Source organism: Anser anser, assembly GCF_964211835.1.
Source record: "Anser anser genome assembly, chromosome: 1".
NCBI classification, from domain to species: domain Eukaryota; kingdom Metazoa; phylum Chordata; class Aves; order Anseriformes; family Anatidae; genus Anser; species Anser anser.
In genome coordinates this window covers 98,870,795-98,898,352 of record NC_139720.1, presented here as the reverse complement: position 1 = coordinate 98,898,352, position 27,558 = coordinate 98,870,795, and the positions used below count along the sequence as shown (strand labels likewise).

The following is a 27,558-nucleotide window of genomic DNA, read 5'->3' as shown; positions in this document are numbered from 1 at the left end:
CATTGCTTCCTGTCCTAAGCAACTGCTTCATCCTCCAGGAAGAAGGAAAAAGTTGAAAAACATCTCTTGGGAGGTTTCATGGCCTCCGGAACCATTTGGGAGTGGCTTTTCAGAGAGCAAACAGGCCAAATGGGTGCATGACATTGGATCAATGTTTGCTGACACCTGAGTTGTCACCCGACCGACAGCTTGCTGCTAGAGATGCCGTAGGACTATGGAGCTTACGCTATGTACCCCTGTTCCCTTCTGTCTCTTTCCTTCACCTCCATAATGCAGACATCAGTCTCAGGGACCTGAAATGTTTTCGCTTGAAGTTCTCGTGTAGCATCTGGGTCAGATGAAGACTGAAGGGAGTACCTTTGGAATGAGAACAACTAAAACCAATATATTTTCCATGAGAGTCCACTCTGTTTTCCTGGAAAAGAAGTAAGCCCTCGTGCTGCAAGACAGACAACAGTGTAATATTGTACTATTCACATCATATTTAATAACGCGCTAGTACCATTCAATATAAATAAATAACCATTAAAAATTACTTCCTTGACATTCTCTTTCCTCTGTCAATAGTATTTTCTGCAACAGGAAATGTTAGTAATATTCATCGGTTGGTGAACTGGATGAATTTCAGAGAACATGAGTATCAGATACTAATATGCTAGTAAAAACCAGGCACTGGGATGCCTCCTCGAAACACTTCGGGCTTGATCTGCAGCTTTATTGCACCCCTCGTTCACTTTCCCTGAAGCCTTTAACTCTCACTGCTGCTCCACGCCTGGGCTCTCCCACCAAGCTCTGCTAACAAACAAGCATCTGAGCTGGTGGTGTCTCTTGCTGACCTACCTGTAGCCGATGCACCCAGGCTGGCAGCAGTCTGTGCTGTCCTCGGTCTGCTCTACAGGGAAAGGAATATTTGCGCTGAACCGGTTGAAACATCTGCTAGCCTGGGATAACAGTTGTGTACATCCACACAAGGTCTTGGCCCTGAACAATTTAGTGTCTGGCAGAATTTCTTGGTTCACAGAATCCCTTCTCCACGGGGTCAGGCTGGGGCAAGGGTGGAAATGGCATGAAAGGTACAGTCTCAGGCACTGAGCGTACCATATCACTGCAATCCAGGGTCCCAGGGGGAAAAATAGGAGTAATAATTTTGCTTTCTTACGGGGACGTAGCGAGAAGTCATTTCTAAAAGCATGCGTGCTTTGCAATGGGAGCAGACCCTCGCTCCAAACATCCACTGGCAGTGCCAAAATCCTGTGTAGGCCCTGCATGAGATAAAGGCCAGGGAATTAATCACCATATCCCCTCCTTTTCATACGGGCAGAAACCCTGCCCATCTTGGAGGGGAAAATGGAAGATCATAAATCATCTCCTTTATTCCCTTGCTCTCTGCTCATGTACTAAAACCACAAAGGAGGGGATGTAATCTTGTTTTAATGGTGTGTGGAATCGCTGGGCCCGCCTGCCTGATGGCATGGACGGGTCAGCAAAGCCCGCTGGAGTGCAAGGCCTGGTTACCTCATGCAGAGGCCGGGACATAAAGCTCTGACAAATGGATAATGAAGTGTCTGCAGAAAGCAGACTTCCTTCATGCTGTCCACTTCCAATATGCCATACCCTTGCTCTGTAAGAACCTTTCTAGGGTCTCGAGATGACACAGTGTTCATAGCCCATTCGGTATCCCTTTGGTGCTGAGATGCTAGTAGAGTGGCCTTGTCACACTAAACGCAGCCCCCCTCTCCCTCTATTTGCTGCCTATTCTTTGCTTTCTCATGCCTTCCTCCCCACTAGGATGCGTCTTGCTCCCTTTGCCCTTCTTGTACTTTAACCCCAGTCCCACAGCAAGATGCCTGGGTGCTAGCTCCCCAGTGAGGGAACACAGACCAACTCTCTCAGATACCCTTCAAAGAGCCCCTTCATGGATGCTTCCCAAGATCCCATGGGGACTATCCGCTGAGTGAGGCACTCCTTTGCACATGTTTTTACCTCGCTATGATTGCTTGGGAGCCAGAAGCTTAGTGCCACCCACGTCTCTTGCATAAAGGAACCACAGTTCCCTTTGCTGTACTCTCCTCCTTGCTGTGTTTCTGATTATTTTGCCAGTTTAAGACACCATTGTAAAGAAACCCCGGAGAGCAAGAAACATATGACATTCAGAAGTGAATGCCAAGCTCTACTGTTCTTCTGTGAGAGTCTGGGGCGAGAGGGGAAATGTTCTTTCTTCATGAACATGTCAGATGATCTAAGTTAAAAAACAAAGCCGAACAAGGAATAGGCAGAGAACTGCAGTATAAATAAATCAACGAATAAATGTCTCCTGCCAACCCAGAATTTCTTGGGCAGGGGGTGGTTTGATTGCTCATAATTTCCCCCCCAGCTACGTGATCCTTGATGCAGTTTGAATGCCTGAAGCCTTGTTTATGGCCTGAGTGGAGATGGTTTTCAGGATGTGCTCAGAGGGGTTTCTGGGTCAATTCAAGGAATCTTCCTAGAAAAGTCAGAGACACATTTCTCCCCACGCACACACAGTACAAACACTTGTGCTTTTAATCCAGTGCATCCTTCCTTCCGTCCTTATTTGCCACCTGCTCCTTTGTAGGTTGCCTCCACGCAGGCTGTCTTCCTGTTTCATTAAGGGAAATTTCTCTGTTCACAGGGCCAAACGTGCCTTTCAGAGTTCAGCTGGAAAACTTGTCACATTTGCTACTTCACTTGTCATCTACATGCTCAAGATACGTTTCCTGACGATGTCTCCCCACATTCCGCAACATTCACGCAGGAGATGAGCTCAGGCTCAGGGTTCCTCTTCTCTAAGCACATCTCTCAGCTGCCTCCGCCCCAGAAAGGTGTTTTCCTCTCCGAAGGTTTAGGAAGCAGCTCCGTATATGTGATTTCAGGCTACCAAAGTGACTGAGGGTGCTGCAGCAGGGTTGCAGGCTAGGAACAAAACTTTCAGGCCCACCCATCTTTGCCCCTGCTTTCTGGTCTTTGCAGCAGGACTCTCCACGTGGATGGTCTTTGAGGTACAGTACCTGCCAGAGGAACTTTATCCAGAGGGCACCAGGCCTGGGAAATGGGACAGCATTTTCTGAAACAACCTTACATTAGGGCAGTTCAAGTTATCAGCTGAGGTGTAGGCACCAGATCCTTTCTGAATTCCCAAACCCAAAACAAGGTGCTTCAGCACAGCTCCCTCCCCAGTACTGATGGCTAATCTGTGCACATATCTGAGTGTATCCTTCAGAGGGAGGGCCTCTCTCAGGCTAGCTTTGCTTTTAAACCGTTCTTCAAGCATACCTCAGGGCAACAGATTCACATTTGTGCTTTTGTAACAACTCCTGTCCTTAAAACACCGCAGCTCACAACTGCTGTACCGAAGCTCAGGTTTCACAATACGCCACAAGAAATCTTCAAAGGCACCTGCACCCATCCTGGATTTCAGCCTCTTTGCTGGCACAGCAGAGAATGGAGATCGCATCTAATAAATTTCCTGTTTAATGAATGGTTAAAAACACAAAGCCCACGAGGGAAGGGAGGCACTCCTCTCCCAGACAGGGAACGGGAGCCAGAGCATGAAGTCAAAAGTGAAGAGCTGCAGGATCACAGGGCACCACATCAGCTCTGTCCCTGCTCGTTACCACCTTTTGGGCAGTGGGAGCTGATTGACGTGGCTGCGTTTTTTTGGGGTGTTTATCATCCTCTGGTGGTGGAGCTGAGCGCCGGGCAGAGCAGGCAGCGTGTGCCGCTGCTGTGGTTGCTGACAAACTTCAGGAGCGATCGCTGCCCGCTGCCTCTGTCAAAACAAACACAAGATGAGGTTAGAAAAAGATAGAGGTCTCAGCACCACATCCAGTAGATCAGGGCAGGAGAGGCGTTTCCAAGAGAGCGGTCCCCTGGCACAGGTAAACACTAGGCAGGCATCACCAACCATTTTTTTTCTCAACCACACTACTTATAGCTTCAGGCTGCAGATATGGCGGGGGTGCCGCTTGTTCTATCTGCACTGCAGAGTCCTAGGGGGGGGGGGGATGTTTTATTTATGAATTAGCAAAAGTTTTTGAAGGATTTTTCCCCCCAGTATTTTTTTTTAAAGGAAAGAGAAAGAGGATGAGATCTGAGGATCTCTCTCTGGAAGCTCTGAAATGCAGGCGAACTTCTTTCCTTAATTCCCTATTTTCAAATACCACAAGGCAGCAGGAGTCCTATGCTAAACTGAGCTCTTCTTGTTCTGGTGCCTGTAAATGCATGTTAGCAATAAGAATAAGTAGGTTTTATAACACCAGTCTTGAGTGAGAGTTTTCAGGGCTTTAACAAAGAAAAAATACTGAGAGAAATTAATTCCCACCTCCTGTTCTCAGAAGCCAGAGTCTGCATTTCTAGGGACTTCGGTTTCAATACGCAGTCTGCAGGGATGCATGCTGTGAGAGTTTTTGGATCTCACCCATGATCCTCAGTCCCAACACATTTCAGATCCTCCCTAATGGTTCTCAGGGCAGAAAAAAAGCAGAATTTTTAGTGCAGAAAAGCACTTTTAAAAAATAAATGTTGAACTCTTCTTTTTCATTTTGTTGCCTTATGAAAAGACAAACCGTGCCACATGCCTTATTGTCCCCCCTTGATAGACCTGCCCTAACGGAGTTCTCTTCCCTAGACTCACAAACGCTGCCATGGTTCATCTAGACACAGCTAGGAGTGGTGGGAACATAGGCAAGGAAGAAAGTGGACTCCAGCTGGGATAAAATAACTGTTATTCATGCAATACCCACTGAAGCCTGATCTTTGCAGTTTATGTGATCAGCAGGTCCCATCACACTGCATCTGTGGCAATCCAGAGAGCAGGCACACATGCCATGTAAGTGGGCTAACTGGAGATTAGCAGAGCACCAAAACCCACATCAAATAACATCTGCCTGGCTCATGTCCACAGGCATTAAAGGGGAAAGAGGTCTCTGGGAGGTCTGGAACTTGACTGGCCTCATCTAATCCTTAACAAGGGCAAGTTCCCAGGAGGGGAAGACAGAAAGACTCTCCCTATTGTGTCTAAGAACAGAACATCCTCATGGGATGAATTTTACCTCTTTTTTTTTTTTTTTTTTTTCCCCTCAGAGCTGGCTCATCTAGATCATGTCTGTCAAGGTTCTGAAGCTCAACAGCCTCAATAGTAAGAACCTCCAAAACTCAACATAGCTGTCAGCAGACACGTCAATTTAAAACTTTACAGGGGGTGTGGGTGTGGAATCTGATGATTTTGTTAGAGCTGAATCCACTCAGCTCAATCCACTAAGCTTCTCAAGGCAGCACATTCACACCCAAAGCCTTTGCAGGTGTCTCCTGGGGTGGATGCTACCTGCACACTTGGGTCAAAGCTGCTGCCCCAAAGGGCAGATGATGGTGCAGAAAGGATTTGGGTCAAATTCCCTGCTAATACAAGTGGAAAAGCTCCTCCAAAATCTACAAAGCTGGCCCAGCAGAGACTCTGGCTTGAAGGCAGAGAAGTGATACCCCATACCAGTTAGCTGGAGTCTGAGTATTTATGAGCTGAGTTTAGGCAACTGTAGCTTTAGTCTACTGCAGACCCAGCATGGCTGGGTATGTAAAATGAACCCATTACCACTAGAAGATTGCACACAAGTGCAGGTTAAGAGAGGTGCTGCTGCCTACACATAGGTCTAGCATCATCTTACATTTGCCAGGGTATCTGAAATATTCATGAAAAGCTGGCAGATACGATGGGGTTCGTGCCCTACAGGAGGGCCAGGCAGGATCCCTGTGGTGGCACCAGGTGTCTACGTTTAGGCAGCTGACTCCCACATCTGCATCTGCTGCTGGATGTGCAGGTGCTGGGATTGCTTTGCGCTTTGTATGGCTGTCACTCAGAGATGACGGGATGATGTGGAAACGCTGTATGCAGCTACAAGCAGTGCTCATACCAGATCAGTGCAGAAGCTGAAACGCTCATGACTGCCTGTATAACAGCTTTCAGTTTTGTTTCCCCTGGTAGAGCTGAGCTGAATATTGGGGTCAGGACTGAAAGCAACTGTAGAATATCTTCCAAAGTAGGAGTAAATCATTCAGCATCCTGCATCCTGCCACAAGTATGAATCATTCCAGGAAGAGCTGGGTACTCCTGAGTTGGATACCTTTATTATTATTTTTTTTTTTTTTTGTGACTTTTGGGCTAGGAATCTGCCAAGGGCAGACAATGAGATCAAAGGGCATAGCAGCTGATGGAGGAGGACACGGCTCCTCTGAAGCCTGTTCATCATTCTCTATTTCTAAGAAGATATCATTGAACTCTTATACATTCCTGCCCTCACCTATGGTGGTTGCCATAATCCCTCATCCCCCTGCTTAACTTTGCTCTGTGGACCATGCAGGAGCTTCTAGTGCCTTCAGCATTTCTCCTCAGCAGCAGACATATTCCTAGCTCAGGTAATGTTCGTACTGAGTCCCTCAGACTTTGTGAGAGTCTGCATAGGTTGCCCTTTGCTGGTTCCTGTTTTCAGACAGTCTGAGTGTCCCAGCAATCCCCTGCAGCACCCACACCACAATTGTTCACACAAGATAAAAGTGAAGGTGGAGGTGGCGGGGCCATTGGGGGAAAAAATCATCTGCAGAACAATTATCTCATTTCACGTGCTGTAGAACAAATCCCCCACTGAAGGGAGTATGGACCTGGCAGAAATCAGGGAGGAAAGAATTTGGCTTGTCATTACGGAGTGAAACCATGAGATTCTTCTGCCATTTTTCTCTCTGCTCCTATGCAGGCAAAGCTTCTGTGGGGACTGCAAGGAGGCTTGAATGAGTACAGCATGCAGACAGTGAGTAAAGATGAGGATCTTGTGCAAACGGTGACATGATAAGGGAGTTACTGGGACTATCATCTATGCTGTCTTTGAGGAAATAATAGTAAAAATAAGGAAAGACATACAGACTATTTGCTCTGTCAAAAACTATAAAGAGAAGGGTACTCACATGGGGGAGCTGGCTCTCTGCCTACACCTCTACTCTGGGGTCTGTAAATCCACGCTTGCCTTCGTTAACCAGAGTCGGCCTCTCCGTTCTCGTGTGCCAGACCAACACCTAGAGGGAATCACAAAGAGTTCAGGGGCTCTGGATGCCTTGCAAATGCTGAGAGCAATGCATCCATCAGGGGGGAGGATCCTGAGCAACCCAGGGCTCACAGCTGTTGGACGCTTGTGGTTTAAAGGACTTAAGACAGGGCCAGGGTAGGATTTACAGGAGCATGAAACAGTGACGAGGAGGAGAGATCGTTTTGGACTGACACCCCACTCAACCCTCTGCCAGTTCTGGGTTTTAGAGAAGTAATCTGGGCACGAATTGTATGGCTGAGGCTTTTTATTAACACAGTTAGAGTGCACAGTACTAACTGTTCCTCAGCGCTCGCTGAGCTTCTCATCTGTAAAGCATTTGGCAGGCTCTGCCCGCCTGCCTTGGCACCGTTCAGAGCTGAGGTGTGCTGGCACAGAAAAGGCACAGTAGAAGATGGATGGGGCATGGCAGAAGGCCATGAAAGCGGCCAGGATTTAGCAAAGGGGATGTATCTTCCAGGTCTCTTGTGATGCTCACCTTTGTGCAGTTGGCTGCTTTGGGCTCCAGCCCGTCCATAGTCACTAAATCCTTCAGCAGACTGGTTTCCTGGTAGCCTCCTTTAACTCCCTCCAGCTTGAAACTGGCTTGAGGCTTCTCCAAGATCAGCTTGATGCTGATGGCAAATCCAGCCATGTCAATAGCAAAGGGCCGGTTAGGGTCAAAGACGGTTTTCCACCCCACCACCTTCCCTGCTGGGCTCACTTTTGGGGATTCGTACCGTAGCCCCCCAACGAAAGCCACCGGCCAGACTGACACCCTCCTTGTGTAGCGCATCTGTGTGCCAGAAGGAAACAGTGCTGTGAGAACGCAACCCTGCGATGCCTGCCCCGGCCCATTAGCACACCATCCTCTGTTTTCTTTGGCACCTGTACTCCCCCATTGACTTCCTACACAATTGCATAGCTCCAGGCAGCAAAAGATCTTGTTCTCCTGTGCTGCTGTTTGAAGAGCTACAGCCTGCAAAGCCACGAGGCTCTGCTCTAGCACTTCCTTCGTTATACACCGAACTCACTGCTTCTCAGTGCCCACGTTCAGTCCCTCAGAAAAGGGAAAACCTTTCTGATCTCATCTGAACTTTTATCTTTTTTTTTTTTTTGTAAATGACAAATACAACTTCTACTAGGACTCTACCTCCATATATTATCAACTCCACTCACTCCAACTTTACCCTCATTCAAGTCATCTCCCTCCCTGACTGATGGATCTCTGTCCTCCCTTACTGCAGCTTTCCCCCACCCCCATTCTTCCATCTGTGGTTACTTCCTAAAAGAGTGTGGTTTTACTGAAATTGCCACAAAGGACCTGGAAAGAAATAAGAAAGGATGAGCTTAACAGAGAGCTAAAAAATTCTGAAAACTGGAAATGTGTTCTGATGCGTAACATGGCATTCTGACTGGTGCGTAACAGTTTGGCTTAAATTGGTAACAAGGGAGTTTACTGAATAATCATTTTTTGCGAGTTTGCAATAGACTTGGCATCTCACAAAAGCCAGGTTTCCAGCCAAAGTCTGGGCAAGCTTCTGTGATCCCAGGGGCACAGATCTGCTGTGGTGGCTGCAACTCAGAGTACAGAAGGGCAGGAAAGGAGAAAAAGTGGATTAGAAAGTCAGTCAGCTTTTCTAATATCCCCTACTCATCACACCCCTCCAAGAGAACTGATTCATGCTTTACCAGAAGTTTATCATCAGTGCTTATTTAAATCATCAGATCTCTTTGAGAAGAGGTGTATATTCTGGGGTACATATTCTCTGATCCCTCTGAAAACAAACCCAGGAGGCAGTAGTTGATGTAATGCTGTGTGAATGGCTATTCACATCTGCAGCCCACACCGCAGCAGATGTGCTTTTTGCTTTTTCATCCCTTTAGAGAATGGCTTCTGGGTTGCATAGCTGTAGGCTTGTGTCTGCCCTATACCCAGCTGCCACTGAGTGCAGGGAGAGGAGGGCTCCAGGCAGTGTGCCGCAGCCCTCTTCTCCCATTTAATGCTTACAGTCCACACGGGAGACCCGGCTAAATCCGTTTTTATTTCTGTCCCATGTAATTTTACAGCTCTTACCTCTTCAAACAGCTCCAGGCTGTAAGTGTTATCATCGTCGGCAAAATACACTACCCCTTCTGGCGGTGCGGTGTTGCTGAAGCTGTCCCTCAGCCAGTGCAGCCCCAGGTTCCTCTGCAGTGTCCCCCGCGGGGTGTGGGATGGGATCCAGGACAGCCCCAGCTTCAGACTCTTGGGCGTCTCCACATTGAGGTGGGTGAAGTTGAGGCCTGCCTTCTCCAGCAGGTTGGACACCAGGTTGGTCCTCCGGGGCGAGTCCTCCACCACCACCCAGTGCAGGTTCTGCACGTGCAGGAAGGTGTTGGCCAGTCGGGTCAGCTCAGCTTTCTGCACCGGCCGTGTGTAGGTAGGGGTGATGACGAAGATGGTGGGCAGGGTGTCTGACCACGGAGGGGGCCTGGAGTACACATAATTCTGGATGACTTTAGGCGTTGCCCTTATGCTCTGCTGCTGCCGAATGCATGATGGGAGGCCTTCTTCTCTCAGCACAGAGGTACCATTGAGGAGAGCTTTAGAGGTCGCATTCTCATCTGTCTCTTCTAGGACAAAGAAAGGAAGGAAGAAGAAAGAAATTAGAGAATTAACCACTGCTGAGCTGCCTCCTCTCCAAGGGATGCTGGGGACCTATCTTTCTGGAGTCAATGCTCAGCATATCAGCCTCCTCTCCCTGAAGCCAGCCAAAGGTGCATGTTTAACACGCTTAGGAGAAGTCATCACACTCATCACAACCACAAGCACTGTCACAGCAGAGCTTTTGCACTTACTTCTCAGCAGGCTGAGGTAGCGGGTGGTTGGGTATTGGTGCCACAAGGTTAGGAGAAGAGCCCATGGCAAGGCGATCAGGAGCGTGGTAAGAAGGTTACGTCTCCTCAGCATGCTGCAGAGAGCTCCCAATGCCCAGGCATCTCTCTACCTTTCAGAACAGAGAAAAGAGTAAGACCTTTGAATTATCCGTCAAAAAACACTGGGATGCTTAAGTCTACAGGCCAAACTAACAGAGTTAAGTTTGGTTTGCTTGGCAGGAGGCATGATAAATGTCGGGCCCTGATCCAGCAAAGAGTTTGTCTAAGTGTAAGTTTACAAGGAGACCCATTAACGTTGCAGGCCTGAACCATTATCCAGCTGCCCTGGCCAATTCCTGTGCTATTGAGCAGAAGCTTTTATCTATTTTTGTTGCTGTAAAGAACTTCCCGCTGCCCCACAATGAACCCACTGACCTTGACTTCGGGTTGGCAGAATCTTGTCAGAAACCTTGCAGAATACAAGCCCAGAGAGGACTGTTACCTGCTCCCTTTTCAGAGAAGCAGTATTCATTCCTGACCTGAGCTTGTTTTGAAGATTTTTTTTTAAAACTACATGCAAGATTTGGGTTCCTGCATAAGCAGGAAAAACAGAAAATGTCAAGATGCCCAGCATCTCTTTCAGCCCTGCAGTTTTAATTCATCCTCCTTATGCAGATTCATTGTTGTGATCAGTGATGCACATTATCACCCACTAAGTTTTCCAATAAAGTCCCTGCCTCGGTCATTCCACAGTGCTGGTGATGCTTGCTGCAAGTTTAATTATTCCACATCCCTTCTTACCCCTGGTTTGCTGTTTTTGGCCACTGCAGAGTTTAGTCTAAATCACAGAATAATTTCTTTCTTAGTATTTCTCTAATGTACGTGACTAAGACATCTGAGAAATCATAACAGCTAACATTTATTTTTAAAACTCCCTCTGAAAGGTGAGAGGAACTAAAGGAAAATAAAGAGAAATTAAGGACAAAATTATCAGGAATAACCAACAAGGGATGGCTTATTTACAGATGGTCCAAGCTACATTAGTCTCATGCTTCATCGTCCACAGTTGTTGGGCACCCACTAAGTCAACATGACTAAGAGCAGTCAGTCTGCCAGGAAATTAGACCCTTGGCTGCTTGAGGTAGACATGCCTTCAACAAAGCATCCAACATTAATGATCAGTTTGGAAAACACAGACCGAAGGACGTGGAAGTCTACTGCAGACTCCTTGTTTGGGGACATAACTCAGCTCTGTGTAAAGTCAGGGTGTGATGAGATGCCAGTCCTGGCTCACCTCTTTGAAAGACCCTTAATAGCCTGTGTATGGGCATATGGGCATATGGGCATGAGATCCCAGGGATGACTTTGGGAAGTCCAGCATTAAATGGGCTTGCCTAGTGCATATGGTGCCTTCTGTATGGCTCTGGCACAGTCAGGAACATTTTCCTCCAACTTCCAACTTCTGCTTTGGTCCCTGTATCCGTATGAAATCTCCCAATACTGTTACCACACACCAACAACAAAAGCAGTGTTTCAGAAGGAGGGATACACTGCAGAAACACTGAAAAACACAGAGCAAAGTTACTTGTTGCCACCTGAGGACTTTCTGTTCTCTCTACAGCAGGATGCCTGATGTTTGAGAGACATGCCATTGCTAGATTTTATTCCCCTCTCCCTCCTGGTAACATCTGCAATCTGCTTCCTCTGGGATTCCTTTTTGATGCCAAATACTTCTCCTGGTGGATTTCCTCCCTACCACAGAGATGCTCACTGGGAGGCTAAAGGGAGCATAAAACATCCATTAACCTCCTGCAGAGAGATTTCTGTTGGAAAACTGCAGTCACACCCCCTGGGAACTGGAGAGCTACTGTATGGCACAGCCCCTCCGGGCCCTCTCGCTCTCCTAGGCTGAAAGCAATTTGAGTGAAGGAGGCTACAGCATCACACTAATATAAAGGAAGGAAAGGCTCTAAATTCCTGCCCTGCAATGTCTTTCCAAGGTGTACTGGGGGGCTGGCCATCTAAACCCAAGCTCTTCAAAGGGACGCTGGCGCACCGAATGCAAAGGAAACTCTCCTTGCCCAGGATCTGGGCCCAGCAGCTCCTCTTCTGTCCAAAGGGGAAGGATTGCCCTGCTTCAGCCTTAGAGAATCATACGTGAAGAAACATTGCTACTGGTCCGAAAGGGCTGTGCTTGGGAGTGACAGCAGACACATGGCAGCCCTAGAAGACATCAGTGGAAGCTATTCTAAATTCACCCTCTGGGATCTTCTTGGGCCCTTTCTTTATTTTTTTTCCTGACATTTTGCCTTGGTCTCCTGCTAAAGCAAGGATCATGCAGTCACAGGGCTTGTCGGTGCTCTACCACCAACAACTATCAAACCTACTTCAGCTAAATCTGACAGAAGCCTCGTATGCCTCAGCAGGTCTTCTGGCAGGCAAGTACATACAGGTAGCCATACTCACGTGCCCCAGTAAGGAAACTGCCTCAACGTGAGCTTATTCCTTATTAGACACCAATGGTACTGAGCTGGAGCAATCACAGTACAGAACCTGTCTCCTCAAACTAACCATTCAGGGTGACAGTCCTGAATGCTCCTTACCCCGCACGCAGGGCACACCATGGTGGCACTTCCTCCACTTTCAAGCTATGGAAAACTGACCAAGAAACGGGCCAAGGAACCAGTGTGGCTGGGGGTGCACAGGAGTGGTTTGTTGAAGCCTTGTGCAGCTGTCTCTGCTTAATTTTGCTGCTTTCTGATGGCTGGGCCCAGGGCAGGTACAAGAGTCTCCTTGAAGCATCAGTGCCAAAGGCGCAGGTGCTTGGTAAGCTACAGGATGGTGTTACCCACAGCGGGGCTGCTCTCCCCCCCCAGGAAATCGCCTCTCTTACCAGAGCAGCAGCACAGAGCAAAGCTTCCTGTCACCTGGGGCCACGAGGACAGACAGAGACATCAGAGAAATCCAGGCCCTAAAGCAGAGCTCCTGCGCTACCTCATAACGGCAGCAGACACCTAGGTCCGTCCACCCAGGCTCTGGCTCGAGGTCATGGCAGCTCCTTGCTTCCCCTGAGATGCCTGCAATTACAAACGGCTCTGCGCTAGAGTCAGGCAGCCAGTGTTTCTTCCCGTTAATAAAAGGCCTTAATTATACAGGCACAGCTTCTCCACAGCGGGCATGTCACTGCTGCAAACTTGGGTCGCTTCTGGAGGGAAGGCGAGGAGGCGGCGATGGCAGCTGTGTTACCAAGAGAGCACGGAGGAGCGGGGATCAGAGCTTGAACGAATTCCCTTTCTAGTTCTTTCTCCTCCTCCTCACAGGCAGCCCTCTTCATGCTTCCTGAATGCTGCAAACAAGCAGAGATGCTGCCTGTGTGTGCAACTCCCCTGTGTGTGCTCTTTGCTCATTTATTTCTGTGTGTACCTTCTCGCTATTGCTTTTCTGCAGCGTGCAATGCTGAAGAAGTTAAGCCTCGCATAAAGCACCGGGTCACTTGCGAACCTCACAGAGGGGTCTGACTTTAATCCTGTTTTCAGAAAATCTGCCTTGGGATATGATGTTTTCTTTTTAAAACCTTACCTTCTCTCCCCCACTGCTGCCCCTGCATCCATCACGCTTGTACTCTTCTCCGTTCCTTTATATTTTTTCACCTTTCTTTTCTCAGTCTTTAAGAGTTTTTCTTCTTCCCTGTTTCCAGGACTACAGGAATGCCCTGCCCTAATGATGGTTTTAGCCTTCATCCTCCCTCCTTCCCCACGCAAATACCCTTAGCATTTTCTTAATGTCCACTCCACATGAAATATTTCCCACAAAGTGGTCCATTAAGGCATCAGCCCAGCCTCTTGAAAACACAGCATCAAAACCAAGTCACGTGTCAATGCCTCTGGGTAGCTTGCTGATGGCCCCAGTGGGGCTTGCAGAGGTTTATTGCACATATTTTTACCTACATTTTATAATTAAAAACAAAGTCCCCTAAGTGGCTCAGATTAATTGCATGCCTGGCTGGCAGGCATTACTGCGCGTGTTCTTGGCACAAGCAGCTACTTTCCCTCTGCGTTTAAACCCATCCAGAGCAGATCCTATTAAAAGAGATCCAAGATCACAAGAAATTTTTGGTGATCATCTAAACCAATCTCCAGCAATCATCGCGTAATTCCTGGGTTTAAGCTGTAGAGGGCAGGGACTGTCTCTTAATGTGCTTGTACAGTCCTGCACTGATCCCAACAGGAGCCTTTGGATGCACTTGCAATACAAATATTATTGATTGTACTCTCTCTTGCGGGCTCTTCTCCTCCCTTGCTATTTCCCCTGTCCTGCCTATTCCCCTTTCTCCTCCCTCTTCTTTTTTAACTAGTGTCTCCTGCAGCCCTCGTTTGTGTTACGCACCCTTAACAACATTAGCTGGATGTTTGATGGATGCCTTCAATATGCTGCCTGTAGCCTTCCTGAGCTGTTTTCCAATTACACATCCCTCTTCTTAATTTCATCCATCAATCTTTTGTTCTCTATTAAAAAATAAACACACACACACAGAGTACAAAGCCGAGCACGATAGGGACAAAATGTTTCTTGTGCTACTCTCGGCTCATGCTGCTTTGTCAGACTTCTCAATTCCCGGGACACAACAGCATCCAGCCTCCGTTTAAGCCCGTGTGCTGGTGGAATTAATCTGAAAGGATTTGAGAGAAGGGAATGGGAGAAGCACACAGAAGAAGAGCCCAGCCCCAGCTTGGATGCCCCAGACTGATGCTGAAGAGAAGCACGATCTGACTGAGGCTCGGAGCATCACGTGTGACCAATCCCTCTGTACGCTAGGACCACATGGAGTTTGGTACTTCTGTTTTGAGATTTCAGTTCTGCTCTCCACCTGCCTGACTCAGCACGAGAATGACACCTTTCAAAGAGTTTGCTCTGCAAGAAAGAGAAACTTTGCAGCCTCTGGTTCAGGGCAGCCGATCTGTTTGACCCAGGCACACAGACCCCGAATGCTGGACCAACCCCAGCCCCAGGACTGTGTGTCTGCAGTCCGAGACACAGGCTCTAAAGATCATTATTTTCCCAGAGGGACAAGTTTCACAGTTCAAACCGTCCCCCAGGGACATCCCGCCATCCATTCCAGGGACTTTTCTAGGCAAGAGCCCAAAGAAAGCAAATTGCAGCTGAGGGAGCCAAGAAATGCCCCTGGTCTTGGTCTGAGTAGTGTTTGCAGCCTTCCCTGCGTACCTTGGGAGGAGAGGAGAGAGGAGAAAGGGGATGTGGGGAAAGGAGAGGGGCAGAGCCAGAGCAGTGTTGCCAGCAGGGTACAGATGACTCCTAAATTCATGCACCAAAACCATCAGTAGGGTTTGGGGTTTGTTTTGCCTGCCTTTTGCTGCCTCTCCCCATCAGCCCCTAGCCACCTTGAGGAAGTCCATGCAGATTTCATGAGTTCCCTAACTCCTGGTGTGGGAGATGCGATGCTGAAGGCAGAGCAGGGAGCTTTCAATTATTGATGAGAACGACCTCTCTTTAAACAAGGAATGCATAATTCATGGCAGCACCGGTATTTGTGGCGATCAGCAGCGGCTCTGTCTCTGCTTTGCTGAAATCCACAGGAAGCCGCTGTCCCCTCTCCCCCACTCCCTCGGGCCCACCAGAGCCTTCAGCCGAAACTTCAATGCTGTTTCAAATCGAGACAAGCCAGGATGCTGCAGCGCTTCCTCTCACCGGGCAGCCTCCTGCCTGTTACAGATGTGCACAATAAAGTGGGAGGACGGATCCGAGGAAGCACTGAGGTGGGTGGAATGGGTTATTGCTCTGGGATAAGCAGGGGTAATTACTGTGCAAACGTAGCCACCAGAGGACATTGCTCAGCAGCGGGACTCCCCTGGCCCTCAGACAGGGCCGCAGGCATGGTGCTGATGCCGGACAGAAAGGGCAGACTAGATGTGAAGGACAGCACCCGAGGGCTCGCACCCAGCAGTACTTCTTGTGGGAACAGAATGGGAACTGGGGGACTGAAAAGCAAAGAGACAAAAACAAGGGAGAGACAAAACCCAGAGAACCACAAATAACAAAACAATACAGGGAAGGATGGCCCGGTCCTTCCCCAAGGCAGGAAGAGTGGGGCTACCAGCAGCTGTGGGGTTTCAAGGCTTGAGCCCATCTACAGACTGTCGCTCGGCACGTGGGCTCCCGCGGGGACAACTTCCCCGGGAAGTGAGTCACTCCGAGTGAGGCAGCCGTGCTCCCCAAGCCCCCGCTTCTTCCTCGGATGTAGCACAAAGCCTTCATCCCGTCCTTGCCAGCTCCAATCCCTTCGCCATATGGGACTGCAGTTCCTTCAGCCCAGAAGCCAGGCTTTGGGGAAGCCCAGAATGCAGGCTTTTCGTCCTTGGGGAGCTTGCAGTGTGCCACCCCAGCCCTCCTACACCTGCATGAACCCAAGTCAAGCATCTTCCTCCAACCTTGGACCTGTCAGGTCTGTGGGCATGTCGGCATTTTGCGGTTCCTGAGAGCACAGAGCACAATCATCCTTATCCCAGGTTGTGCCTAAGCAGCGCAGAACCAGGGACGGTCACACTTTATGCTGTGTTTTGTTCCAAAGTTAAAAAAAGCAGAAAACGAAAAAAAAAAAAAATGTTGAAGAAGCTAATTAGATCTGCTGGAGAGGTCCCACAGGAGCCAACACTTTTGAGACAGCTCAGCCTGCTGTCCCCAGGTAGATCAAGGGTATGCAGGCACTATCTGGGCTATCAGCGGGAACGGAGATAACCCAGTTCAGATATAGACTAGACCTTGAGCTTGTCTGCGAAGGCCAGTTATGCAGAGCCTGAGAAAGGAGGTCTAAAATAGGTTATTTTTAATCAGCATGGACCCGAACGTCCTTCACGACCGACCCATCTGACCTGTAGCTGCCTTCCCTGAGCATCAGCGAGGATGGGCTGGGACTCGCAGCGACGCAGCCCTTGACCCAGTTCTTATTTCCCTGCATCCGTACCGCCTGTTCCCAACCAGAACTGTAATCCAGGGGTGCCAGAAATACCCAGGGAAAGATTGGCAGCCTGGGCCCAAACAGAAGCAGAAAGGACCAGATGTCTCCTGAGAAAGCCAGCTCTCTCTGGAGAGACCTATCTGGCTGGAGTTATCCTTTCTCAAAAGGAGCTCAGGGGCTTGTTTAAACTATGACTTCTCTCCCCTGCTGCCAAGCACTGGCAGAAGTGAGGTCCTTTATAGGCAACGATGACTGTTATAGAATAACCACCCCAAAGGTATCGGTGACAATCAGCCCTGTATCTACATTGTCAAAAAAGAAAGGAAAAGAAAAAGCTTTCTTTTTTTCCAAGGAGGCAAAATAATTCTAAGGAAGCAAAAACAATGCTGAATTGTTCCAAAGTGTCTGTGCACTTCATCCAGAGCTTTCCCTACTGAGTTAACAGCTGATGCCTGTACAGCGGGAGTGGGAGCTGTCATTTTACAGGTTTCTTACAAAAGCAGAAAGGAAAAACCCATAGTTTTTCCTTCCAGAGCGTTTTCAAAGATGGAGAGGAATTACTTTTTCGGAGAAAAAGGCAGTAGGTATTATTTGAAGGATAATTACATTTCACAGATGCTTGTTTGGGGGAAAAAAAAAAAAAACACCTTGATCACAAGCTCCTTGTAAAGATATGGTGCCCAAAGTCCTCTGGTAGCAGCCAGGATGCAGAGATGGGCTTTGATCTTAGCTGTGTGTCAATACGACATCAAATGCGGACCTCCAGAGAAACACGCTATCACTAATGCATGCTCTTGATTGATTTAGATAGCTTGTTTTCCCCCTAATTTCAAAGGCAGTGTTGAAATGCTCTTCCCTGCTGGACTCCCCGGATGCTCCTAGGGAGGGCAAAGGAAACCAAAGGAGAGGCTGCTCTGGCTGAAGTCACGCTGCCAGCAAGAACAGCCTTTATGCCACTTACAACACAAGCAGAGCTAGAGATGTCAGCCGCCTGCCTGAAACTGGTGGAAATACTGACATTTCAATGCTTACACGTGTGTGCTGGCAGAACCCAGAGCCCTTCATGCATGGAAGCAAGCGAGGGCGGAGATTGCATGCAGTGTAGGGGCAACAACCCCCCTGAGTTTTTATTTGGGAATGCTGGCTGGATTGCATGATCAGCGAAAGCATCACACGAACAGCAAGCCTGGGCGGCATGTTTTTTGACGAGCTGCCACCAGAGCACGCGGGCATTGCTGAGGTTGGGAGCGGAAAGAGGAGAACAATGCCTTGGTCTCCTTGATGGACATTTTTGCTGCGGCGGCTCTCTGAGCGGCGTGAAATATGCTAGCTCCGTAACTAGCTGAGATGGTCCAAAATGCTAATTCTGATCTTTCCCTCCAAACAAATCTTCAGCGCTCATTAGATCTGCCACTTGCTGTGTGGCGTCCAAGTGTTGTGCAGACGCCTTTAAAAACAAATGGAGAATGGAGAAATAAAGTGGCACCTCGAGAATTTTCATTTGCAGTAGATATACGTTATGGTCCACTGCTTGATTTGTACCTTAAATGTCACAGCAGATCTGTACAGCTTCGGTTCGATTGAAAGAAAGACCGGGATGAAAAACAGCGAGCCAGAAAGCTGCAGCGTTTGTCCTCTGCCTTCTGTGGGTGAAATGAAAAGGGAGGAAGGGAGTGAAGGGAAGAAGTGGCAGGAAGATGATGGCCAGGGTACTGCTATGGCTGTTCTGCTGTCCTTCCCTGTCCTAACAGAGGTGCTATTGCCACTGGACCCTATGCTGGCAACATCCAAACTACATGCCAGGGCATCTGAGATCAAGAGACCCATGTGTGACTGATACATCCCTGTTCTGGGAATGCCAGCACATCAGTCAAAATACCTAAATTAGGCACCTGCAGCAGCAGCCAGGAAGTAGCCCCACATCACGATGTTAAGGAGTTTTTCTTTGTAGAAAACGTGTGGAAAAGCACTTAAGCAGTGGATACATTTTGGTGAACAGATGGAGCTGAGGAACAGCAACAGCCACGTACCCCTTCCTGACAACAATCCAATCCTTCCAGAAAGAAAAGGTGCAGCTTTTGCTTTCTGTTTCTCCATGTCTTGCACAATTGAAATGAAAGAGGTTTGTCTGCTGGGAAGGCAAGGAAGACTGTAAGGGAACCGAGAAAAGCTCACAGCATGAGAAAGAAACTGCTCTCTCTTAGAGCATACAGAGCTTGTTCTCCTTCTCTGTCGTGTCCCTTAATTGCAAAAGAAAGTAACCTGGTCTGGAAGTGCTCTTTGCACATGGCATCTATGGTTCTTCCCTTGGAGGGAGGTCAGCCTGTGCTGTACTGTACTCCTACCTGTGAATTTGTGTGCTTCAGGCTGCTCAAGACGTGGTTGCAGTAAGGGCTTGATGTTACCCTCCGAGATGGTAAGTTGTCTGCTCTGCCTATCCCTTCAGCTTTCAGTGTGATCTCTGCACAAATTACAGCAAGAAAACACAGGGAGGTGCCTCTCTCCAGCTCTCACATCCCTGCACTCACAGGTGCTGGTAAGATGCCCTCCCTGCTAGCTCCTTGCCAGCTCCTTGCCACTTGCACAGGGTGCCAGCTGGCCTGGGGCAGAATAACTGAGGAGCAGAGACTTGGGGTTGGCGGGGAGAGGTGAACTGGGCTTTTTTGGAGCCCTGGGAGCTCACTTCAAAGGCAGATGCGGCTGCCCTGAAACATCAGGGCAGATAAAAAGCAGTCTCTTGCTGAAAGAAGAAATGGGCTGCTGCTGTAAGTCTCAGTGGTGGATTTGAATCTCTACCAATTCTGTGGGTGAATCCGTCCCTCTCCTCGTGCTGGGGGGAGGCAATGCCCTCTGGTTATCAAAAAGCTCTCAGAGCACTGGGCTGGGGTGCAGGCTCCCCACAGAGGGCGGTGCTGGTAACTGTGGCACTGCACCACGGGAAACTGGATCTCTAGAAACTCAGGAGTGGCTTAAAACAAGGGCACAATTTGTCCTTACTGGACTATAAACTCCTGCTCCCAGGGCACGCTTCTGGCTGCTTTACATAGTCAACTTCCTTCACCAGATGTGACTGGTGCATGGCCTTTTCTCTCTTCCTGCAGTGAAGTCTCCTTCTTCAGCTCCCTAATTCTGTCCCAGCAGAGGGATGCTGGGTGTGTGTTACCCAAATTGAGCTAACCCAGGAAACCGGCCTCCTGGTTCTGGTGCTGTAACTAATTTCTAGGCCACGTGTGTTTGTCATCTGATGCCCAGGTCAGGACCCACACAGGAGAGAAATATCTAGCATCAGATCATAGCTGTCTGCTCAGTGGCATGCAGAAGGGAGCACAAAAGGGCAAAAATCACATCTGGAGACTGTTCTGCACCAGCATTTACCAGCTATGGGGCTCAGCTTGACTTTGAGGGAGCAACAGTCCCAGCGTGGCCTGGTTTGCTGAACATGAGTAGCTGGTGGCAGCATATCTAACGCTGAATGGGATCCTCTGAGTAGGTGTTGACACCACGTGTGTCCTCTGCAGCACCTCCAGAAGAGGCTGTTTGGTGGGATGAAGCACACAGGGTTCATCTAGCAGGGTAATGTCATGACTGGGTGTGCAAGAGGGGAGGCTGATCGCGATACAGGGCCTGTACAGGACTTGTTATCAAAGCACGGGACAAGGGAAGGGAGAACTAACTCCCAAGGCTCTTGGAGGTAGTTATTTTATGAGCAACTTTTAATTACCCTTTCCCAAAGAATCCTTGGGGGTAGCCTATACACACCCACAGAAGTCTTTTCCTTATAGAGGTCAGCGGTGATGAGCTGATGCTAATGAAGTGCTTAGCAGTGTCCTGTGCTTCCCTTGTAACGGAGCTGCTGATGCGTATCAAGTAAAAAGAGATTTGTTTTGTTTTCCTCACTGCTCCAGGAGTCCTGTTCTAACACAGAAGTTAGAAATGTCACTTTTGCTGTCAAGAGAGGTCCTGCTGTATCGCTTGATAACATGCTTTGGGGAAGCCATATCCAGCTGCTGACAAAATGGAGGCTGCAGGAGGTTGTTGGGAGTAGGAAGATGTTTCAGGGAGCAAAAATGAGGTGAGGGCAGAAAAGCTGGTCATGCCAAGGTCTGCCACTTGATAACACTTGCCAAGCCACAAATAACTTCTCCTTCCCAAAGACCTGCCAGGGGACACCTGGGCTAGCAGGAGCCAGTAGTTAACCCCCCTGGCCTCCTTTCTATTGCTCCAAAGAGCTGGCACATGCGCCTGAGGGAGGGAAGAAGGAAACTTGCTGTGTACCTTGGAGCCGGAGGGCTTGTCAGCTTGCCTGCGACGCTGCCCTGCACAACCCTGCGATTCAGCTCGGCTGGGCTTGTGTTTGGCTTCAGCAGATGCTGCTTGTGGGCTTTGTAGAGGTGCACTGGGATAATCAGGATTTGCTTTCTGTTTGCTTGCTAATTTGAGCCCCTGCTGTGAGATTTGGATGTTTCTGAGGATTCTGTATTAGCTTTAATGATTAAAAAATTATTTCAATGCTTAGCGAAGAAGACGCATGATCTATCATTGAAGCCGCTTAGCAACAGGACTCATTAGGACATGTATTAGTGCAGAAAGATACCCTTGCCCCAGTGTCCTCTTGCAACAACTATCCACTCATCTAAACAAGATAAAGGTCTTTGCTGGCCTCCTCTGAGGCCAGAGGATAAAGCACTCAACTGTGAAACAAGATTTCTCCGTTCTTTTTGCAGCTTCAGCTATGTGTATGTATGCAGATCTGGGCAAATCACTTCACCTGCCGCAGTGCCTCAGTTCCCCCAAAGGCAAGATAAGCACAACGATGTATAAGCACACTGGAGAAATTACTTTCGAGTGCCAGAGCTCATTACAAACAAAACAAAACAAAAAAACTATAAAACCAAACCCTTGCAGTGAATAAAGTGTCTTAGCCCCTTTGACTGTAGCTTATACCAACCATACAGTATGCATTGCGCTCCTGAAGGCCGATGTACAGTTAGTTAATTATAGGGGAGAACAAAGACCCTCTCCGAGCTCCTCAATGCCTGATAGTAGCCGTGCAGAGATGTTAAAAACTTGTTATCTGGATTAAAAAAATAATTTTTGGCAAACCCTGGCAAGGTTTTTCTGGTTACCCTAGGGGCTATAAGCAGCAGGATGTTATTTTGCTCACAGGAACACTGATAAATGCCCTATCTGGGAGGAGCGCTTGGTGCTTTTTATCCCTAGTCATTCATTGATCCCCTCAGGCAGCACCATGCTACATATAAGGAGAGAGAAACTGAGGCAGGGAGGAGGAAGCAGCTATAAAAGGAGTCATTTTGGTTCAAAGTATAGGAACTGAGGTGTTCCTGGGCTTGCATTCGGGCCACTGAACTTTATACCTGACAGCAAGAGGCAGAGTCAGAGCATCTGAGCTCTTTTTGTGGAGATTGCCTTTTTTTTTTTTTTGTGAGCCTTCTTTAAAATTGCAGGAATGTGGCAGCACAGCATTGGCGCTCTGATTTATTAATTCCATCCCATCCCACCAGCCCATAAAACAAAAGCATCTGTGTTTGCTCAAGAGGAGCACATGAAGGGCCTCATTCACGTCAGAGGTGGAGAGGGAAGCTGGCAGATACAGGCAAGTCGTCGGCGCCTCCTTCCTTTTCACCTTTGTATGGATCCGGGCTGGGGGAAGGGTGCACGGAGGTGGAAGGCAGCAGTCCACGGGGTATCAGGAGGGAGAAAGCTAAGGTGACTCTGGTGGTCTTCATGAGCTGGGCAAAATGGAGGGGAGGAAGGATCCAAGGAACGTGCAAGGCTGGGCTGCCTCCAGCGAGGCAGGCATCCCCACACATCAGGGAGGCCTCTGGATCCTTTGTGGCCACCAGGGCTCACCCAGCACTGTCCTTAGAGGTGGCCCTTCATATAGGCTTGCCCTGATGAGCACCACTCTGCTGCTGTGGGCACAGCCAGGGCTTTTGAGAAGCCCTGAGGCTGTCCTTGAAGGGAGCCCAGCGCTGCTGCCGAACCCACAGATACGGGCATCACCAGAGAGCAATAAATTAAATCTGCCAGCCAGAGGAGAAAGATCCCCTTACAACAGTTTATAGCACGCTTTCAGAATGAGGAAGGCTTACAGTGAGACAAATATTAACCATCCTATTTTATGGGGCATGGATGGGGAAAGCAGCCAGCAACCTCTACTCCTGCTGAGCTAGGATGGACCATCCTGCTTCTAGCAAGAGGTACTGGGAGAGTTTTGTCCCGCACAGAGGACCTGGCTAAGACTGCTTTTCTACCTCTGCCCTCAGAGGTAGCATCTTCTGGAGCTGGGCTGCCCGGTGGCACTGCACTGGGAGCATCACCACAGGGCAAGCAGCGGCTGCAAGCTGCTGCCTGCCCGGTCCTCGGCTTTTCCCCAAGTTCTCCCACACAAGGGCTGCCTAGGAGCGATCCCGCTTTGCTAGCAAAATGCAGCTCCCATGTGCCCTGTACTCCCACACACAAACCCACCGTGAACTCGCAGAAGGAAACAACACTGCTGCTCTAAAATCACGTAACCAGAACCGCGACTGACTGCTCACCCTGTCCAGCTCCGAGTAATCCCAGTGCTTCGCTCAGCTACAGGCAGGCTGACCCGGGAATAAATGCCCTTGCTCTCATTGCTGAGGGGTAGCATCCAATTTTCTTTTGTAATGCAGCATTATTCATAAAGCAGCAGCACACGAAGTTGCCCAGGCTGCTGGCTGCCTGTTAAAATCAACAGCAGAGGTAGGGGAAGCAGCAGTGTGAGCACCACTGGACCAGCTCAAATCTCATCAGAACTTAACCTGAATCAGCTCCAGCTGACAAAAAACAAACCTGTGCAAACTAGGTGTCAGCATGCAGGCTGGAAAACACATATTTTTTTGCTTCTGCATAGAAATGAAAATAGGAATTGCCCCAGTGCTCTCCATTCAAGCACATCCATCTCCTTTCGTCCTTTGTCTCACATTGATCACTGTTGTGTGTTTCAGAAGGTACAAGAAATCCTGCTCCAGACAACCGTGAGAGGTTGAGGCCTGAAGATTTAGATCTATTTCAAGTGGACCATCCTGTCCAGTGATGAATGATCTATTATCCATCAAAATGCCTCCTCCTCCCTCAAATCCTTCACCCAGCATCAGCAGCACCTTGTAGCAGTGAGTTCCATATGTCACTACGCACTGCACGGGAAAATACTTTTACCATCAAATTGCTACCTTTCACATTTTCCTGAGTGCAATCCAGCTCTAAGAAAAGTGATGTAGAGAAGCATTTATTCTCCTTGTTCTACGACGCTGGCTGCTTTGTTTTTCACCCCGGTGTCCCTCCTCATTTTTCTCCCTGAGCTAACTAGCCCCATCTTAAGGCACATCGCTGTGTGCATGAGGCTTTTCTGGAAACACCTGCTTGAGGAGGGACAAATGGCAAGCGCAAGCTAAAGGACGCTGTGCTGGAGTTACAGATCCCAGCTCTGTATCATAGCCCTGAGAAAAAGTCTCTCCTGGGGAAACTTAGCTCAGATTTTATAAATGTGAGGAACGTGCAGAGTGCACTGGTTTTATCTCAGGGAGAAGGCTCTCAGCCCCCCGCACTGTGCAGCAAAGGAAGCCAACAAGGCAGCTGATTGAACACTTGGGAACACGGGCAAAGCAGATAAATTCGAGCTCTTAAGGGAAGACCTTCGGGAGCACTAATGTCATTTGAGAGGGAGCTAGAAGAGACTTCTCGGAGCTCTTAATTACGAGCCTGCACGGCTTAGAACAGGATAAAGGATGAAGCTCTTCACAAAGGCTCTGCCCGCAGGTTGGGGCGCAGTTTGGTGGCATATTGCAGCCTGGAGGGATGGGTCGGGTCCGAGAGGAGGGCGATGTTAGCTGCAGGTCTCATCTGCATGCTGTATTTCTCAGTCTGTTTACGGTTTTAAACTGCAGTCCCGTTAGGCTGAGCTGCTCCCCAGCTTTGCCAGTGCTTCTCAGAGAGGCAGGGAGATGCCGATCTGATCCGATCCGGGGCTGTCTCAGCTCTGATGCTATCAGCTGCAGCGTCTCCCTTTTGTAAAGAGGGGGTAGTCACACTGACAAACAGCTCTGCATGTGGGCAGGGAGTGCTCTTCATCACGTATGCGGAGTACTTGGGGATCTCTGGATGGAAGGCTGCGCGGATGAGCATAATGCTTATTGTTAAGCAGAAAGGCCAGGAGCACAAAGGGCAGAAGGATCCTGGGCTTCTCCAGGGCCCTGCAGGTGCGTTGGACCTGCTTTCCAGCCTGGCTTATTACCACCTTGTTAGGCTTCTTCTTTTATTAGGAACAATTAAACACAAGGAGGAAGGGGACAGATATCATCTTTCCTGTGTACATCCTGCAAAATAATTGCAGAGCTTTCCCAGGGCGATTCTGCATGCTCAGTAAAGGGCATCTTTGGAGCCTATCAAATATCTCATCCCTCACCATCGCAGTAAGGCTTGCAGCGTACGTCAGGAGCTCTCTGCTCCTCCCAGACGTTGTCCTGATGAAACAAGGAGGTGAGGGACAGCGGGGTCCAGCTCTGAGAAACAGGGCGCTGCGAGGAGTTGACCTTCACCAGGGACCACCCTGGGGATGAGGGGAGGAAAGAAGCCCAAGGGTAAGGCTGGAGTGCTCTTGCTTTTGGGTACTGGGGACGGATCCTGGACTGCTGTTGAAACAGGGGGGCGTGCCCTGCCTTGGAGCACCTCCACCAGTGCTGCATGGGCAAGGAGAAAGAGCGCGAGGTACACGGGAGACACCGCCTTGAGCTGCCCAACGCTGCCTTGGCTGCTCTGCAGGGAAGATGCCATTGAGCAACGCTGAGTGCTGGTCACAAAGACATTCCCAAATCATGGAAAACAATGTGAATTTAAGGGCTGTGGGGCTGTACACCCCGGAAGTACACTCTCTCCTGCATGCATTTGGCTGCTCTATAGCTCTGTACAGCTCCCTAGGCAACAGTCTTCCTAAATGGCACTGTAAGGAAACCCAAAGGTGCAGGAGCTTTGCTCACTAAAAAACCTTTCCGTGGTCACAAGTGCCCTCAGCCCAGCTGCCTTACTTTCTGCCCATGTCTCACAAGTCAGGCCGAGGCCCTTCCCTGTGAAGGTGGCCACATCTCAGCTGTCCCCTGTGCCAGCCGCTGGAATCACTTTGGAATTGCGAGGTTGCCTAAATGGTTTATCAATTATTGTAATTATTATTATTATTACTATTGCACCGAAAGTGTCAAAGAAGCCAAGAGGCTCTACATTGACACCATCCAATTCCTGAAATACCCTACACCACAGGTGAGCTGCTCAGCACAGCCACCTCTGGCATGGACTGCCCTGCGGAGCCCAAACTCAGCGCTGGCTCAAGTGCCCTGCAAGCGATACCGAACGAGCTCCCGGGAGGGAAAGGGGGGGGGGGAGGGAATAAATAAATCACAGCCTCGTGCCAGGACACAGCATGTGCTCAGCCACCGGTACTCCCATACAGCGTGTGCCCTGCCAGCAGGGAGCTTCCAGGAAACCGTGGGGTGAGCAAGAGCTGCCCTGCTTCGAGGCACGGAGGGAGGGGTCTCGGTGGCATGCAGACAGATGTGATACACTGCCCTATAGGTGCCCCCCTCCCTGTTACCTGAGGCTCATCTCCCCAGCATCCCCTTCAGTATCTCATTCTGGAGCAGCGGTGGCCTCCCTTCTGCCAGGACCCCGTCCTGCTCCTGCTGTGCACCCATTCCCTGGTCCCTGTTCCCAGCCTTGGGCTCTCCAGCAGGGAGGGAGAGCTCTTTGGCAGCACCGGGGATGCGAGGCATGCACCTCACCTTTTGCACTGGAGGAGATTTGAACCCGAGCAGCATCAGGGGAGCAGACCTGCGTGCGTACCCTGCTGTACCCAGCGTACGTGCTCTGCACCAGGAGGCCTCCTCCGAGCACAGGGAAGGCGCCGAAAGCACCTGCAGAGGCTGCATCGCTCGTGCTCCCCGGCTCACTCGCAGAGCCCTGCGAGCTTCAAGTTGCCGGCTGGGTATTTATTGCCAGTCATCGCCGCTCTGCTACAGGGATGCTCGGCACTGCCCCGAGCACCCGTTCTCCCAAGCGTGCATGGAAATCACCCCCTGGCAGGCCTGCCAAGGGAGATGCTGAGGAACCAGCTGCTTCTCCCCAGCTTCACTAGCTGGGGCGGGGGGGGGGGGGGGGGGGGGGGGGAGCTGCCAGCCCCAGGGTGAGCAGCAGGAGAACGAGGAGGGGGGAATTAAATAAAATAAAATAAAAAGTACTTTCCAACTCACCCGGGAGCATCCACCCCAAACTCAGCCTCCCCAAAGAACCCCCATCGGCATGGTGAAGCAGGAAGGGGCTGGGACCCACCCGGGGCTGGGAACCCCCCCCAGAACCCTCCCCCATTGGGGTCTCCCCCCCTCAGTTTTTTTTTTTTTTGGGGGGGACACACGGGACCCCAAGGTCATCCCCCCACCCCCCCCTTCCGCAGCCGGCGCTTACCTGGCGGCCGCGCAGCCTGGCCGGGGGTCGCCGGGGGGGCACGGCGGCGCCGGGGGGGTGCTGCTGCCGGGGGGCATCGCCCGACACCGCCGCCGCTGCCACCACCGCGACCGGCAGCAAGCCGGGAGGGCTTGGCGGAGCCGA

At 49.8% G+C, this 27,558-nt stretch overlaps 1 protein-coding gene across 2 annotated transcripts; it reads right to left on the bottom strand.

Annotated features, from left to right (window-relative positions):
• Window positions 1-467: 467 nt before the first annotated feature.
• LOC310887488 (galactosylgalactosylxylosylprotein 3-beta-glucuronosyltransferase 1-like) lies at window positions 468-27,558 on the bottom strand. Of its 2 annotated transcripts, none has more exons than XM_083813475.1 (6): window positions 27,415-27,558; window positions 9,930-10,078; window positions 9,166-9,704; window positions 7,588-7,884; window positions 6,973-7,080; window positions 468-3,790 (listed from the first exon to the last, which is right to left on the bottom strand). In XM_083813475.1, exons 2-5 carry the CDS (start codon window positions 10,039-10,041, stop codon window positions 6,994-6,996), a joined length of 1,035 nt encoding a protein of 344 aa, XP_083669601.1. In that variant the 5' UTR covers window positions 10,042-10,078; window positions 27,415-27,558; the 3' UTR covers window positions 468-3,790; window positions 6,973-6,993. The 2 variants fall into 2 exon arrangements, with proteins under 2 accessions (XP_083669601.1, XP_083669602.1); XM_083813476.1 differs by having other exon boundaries at window positions 9,930-10,074.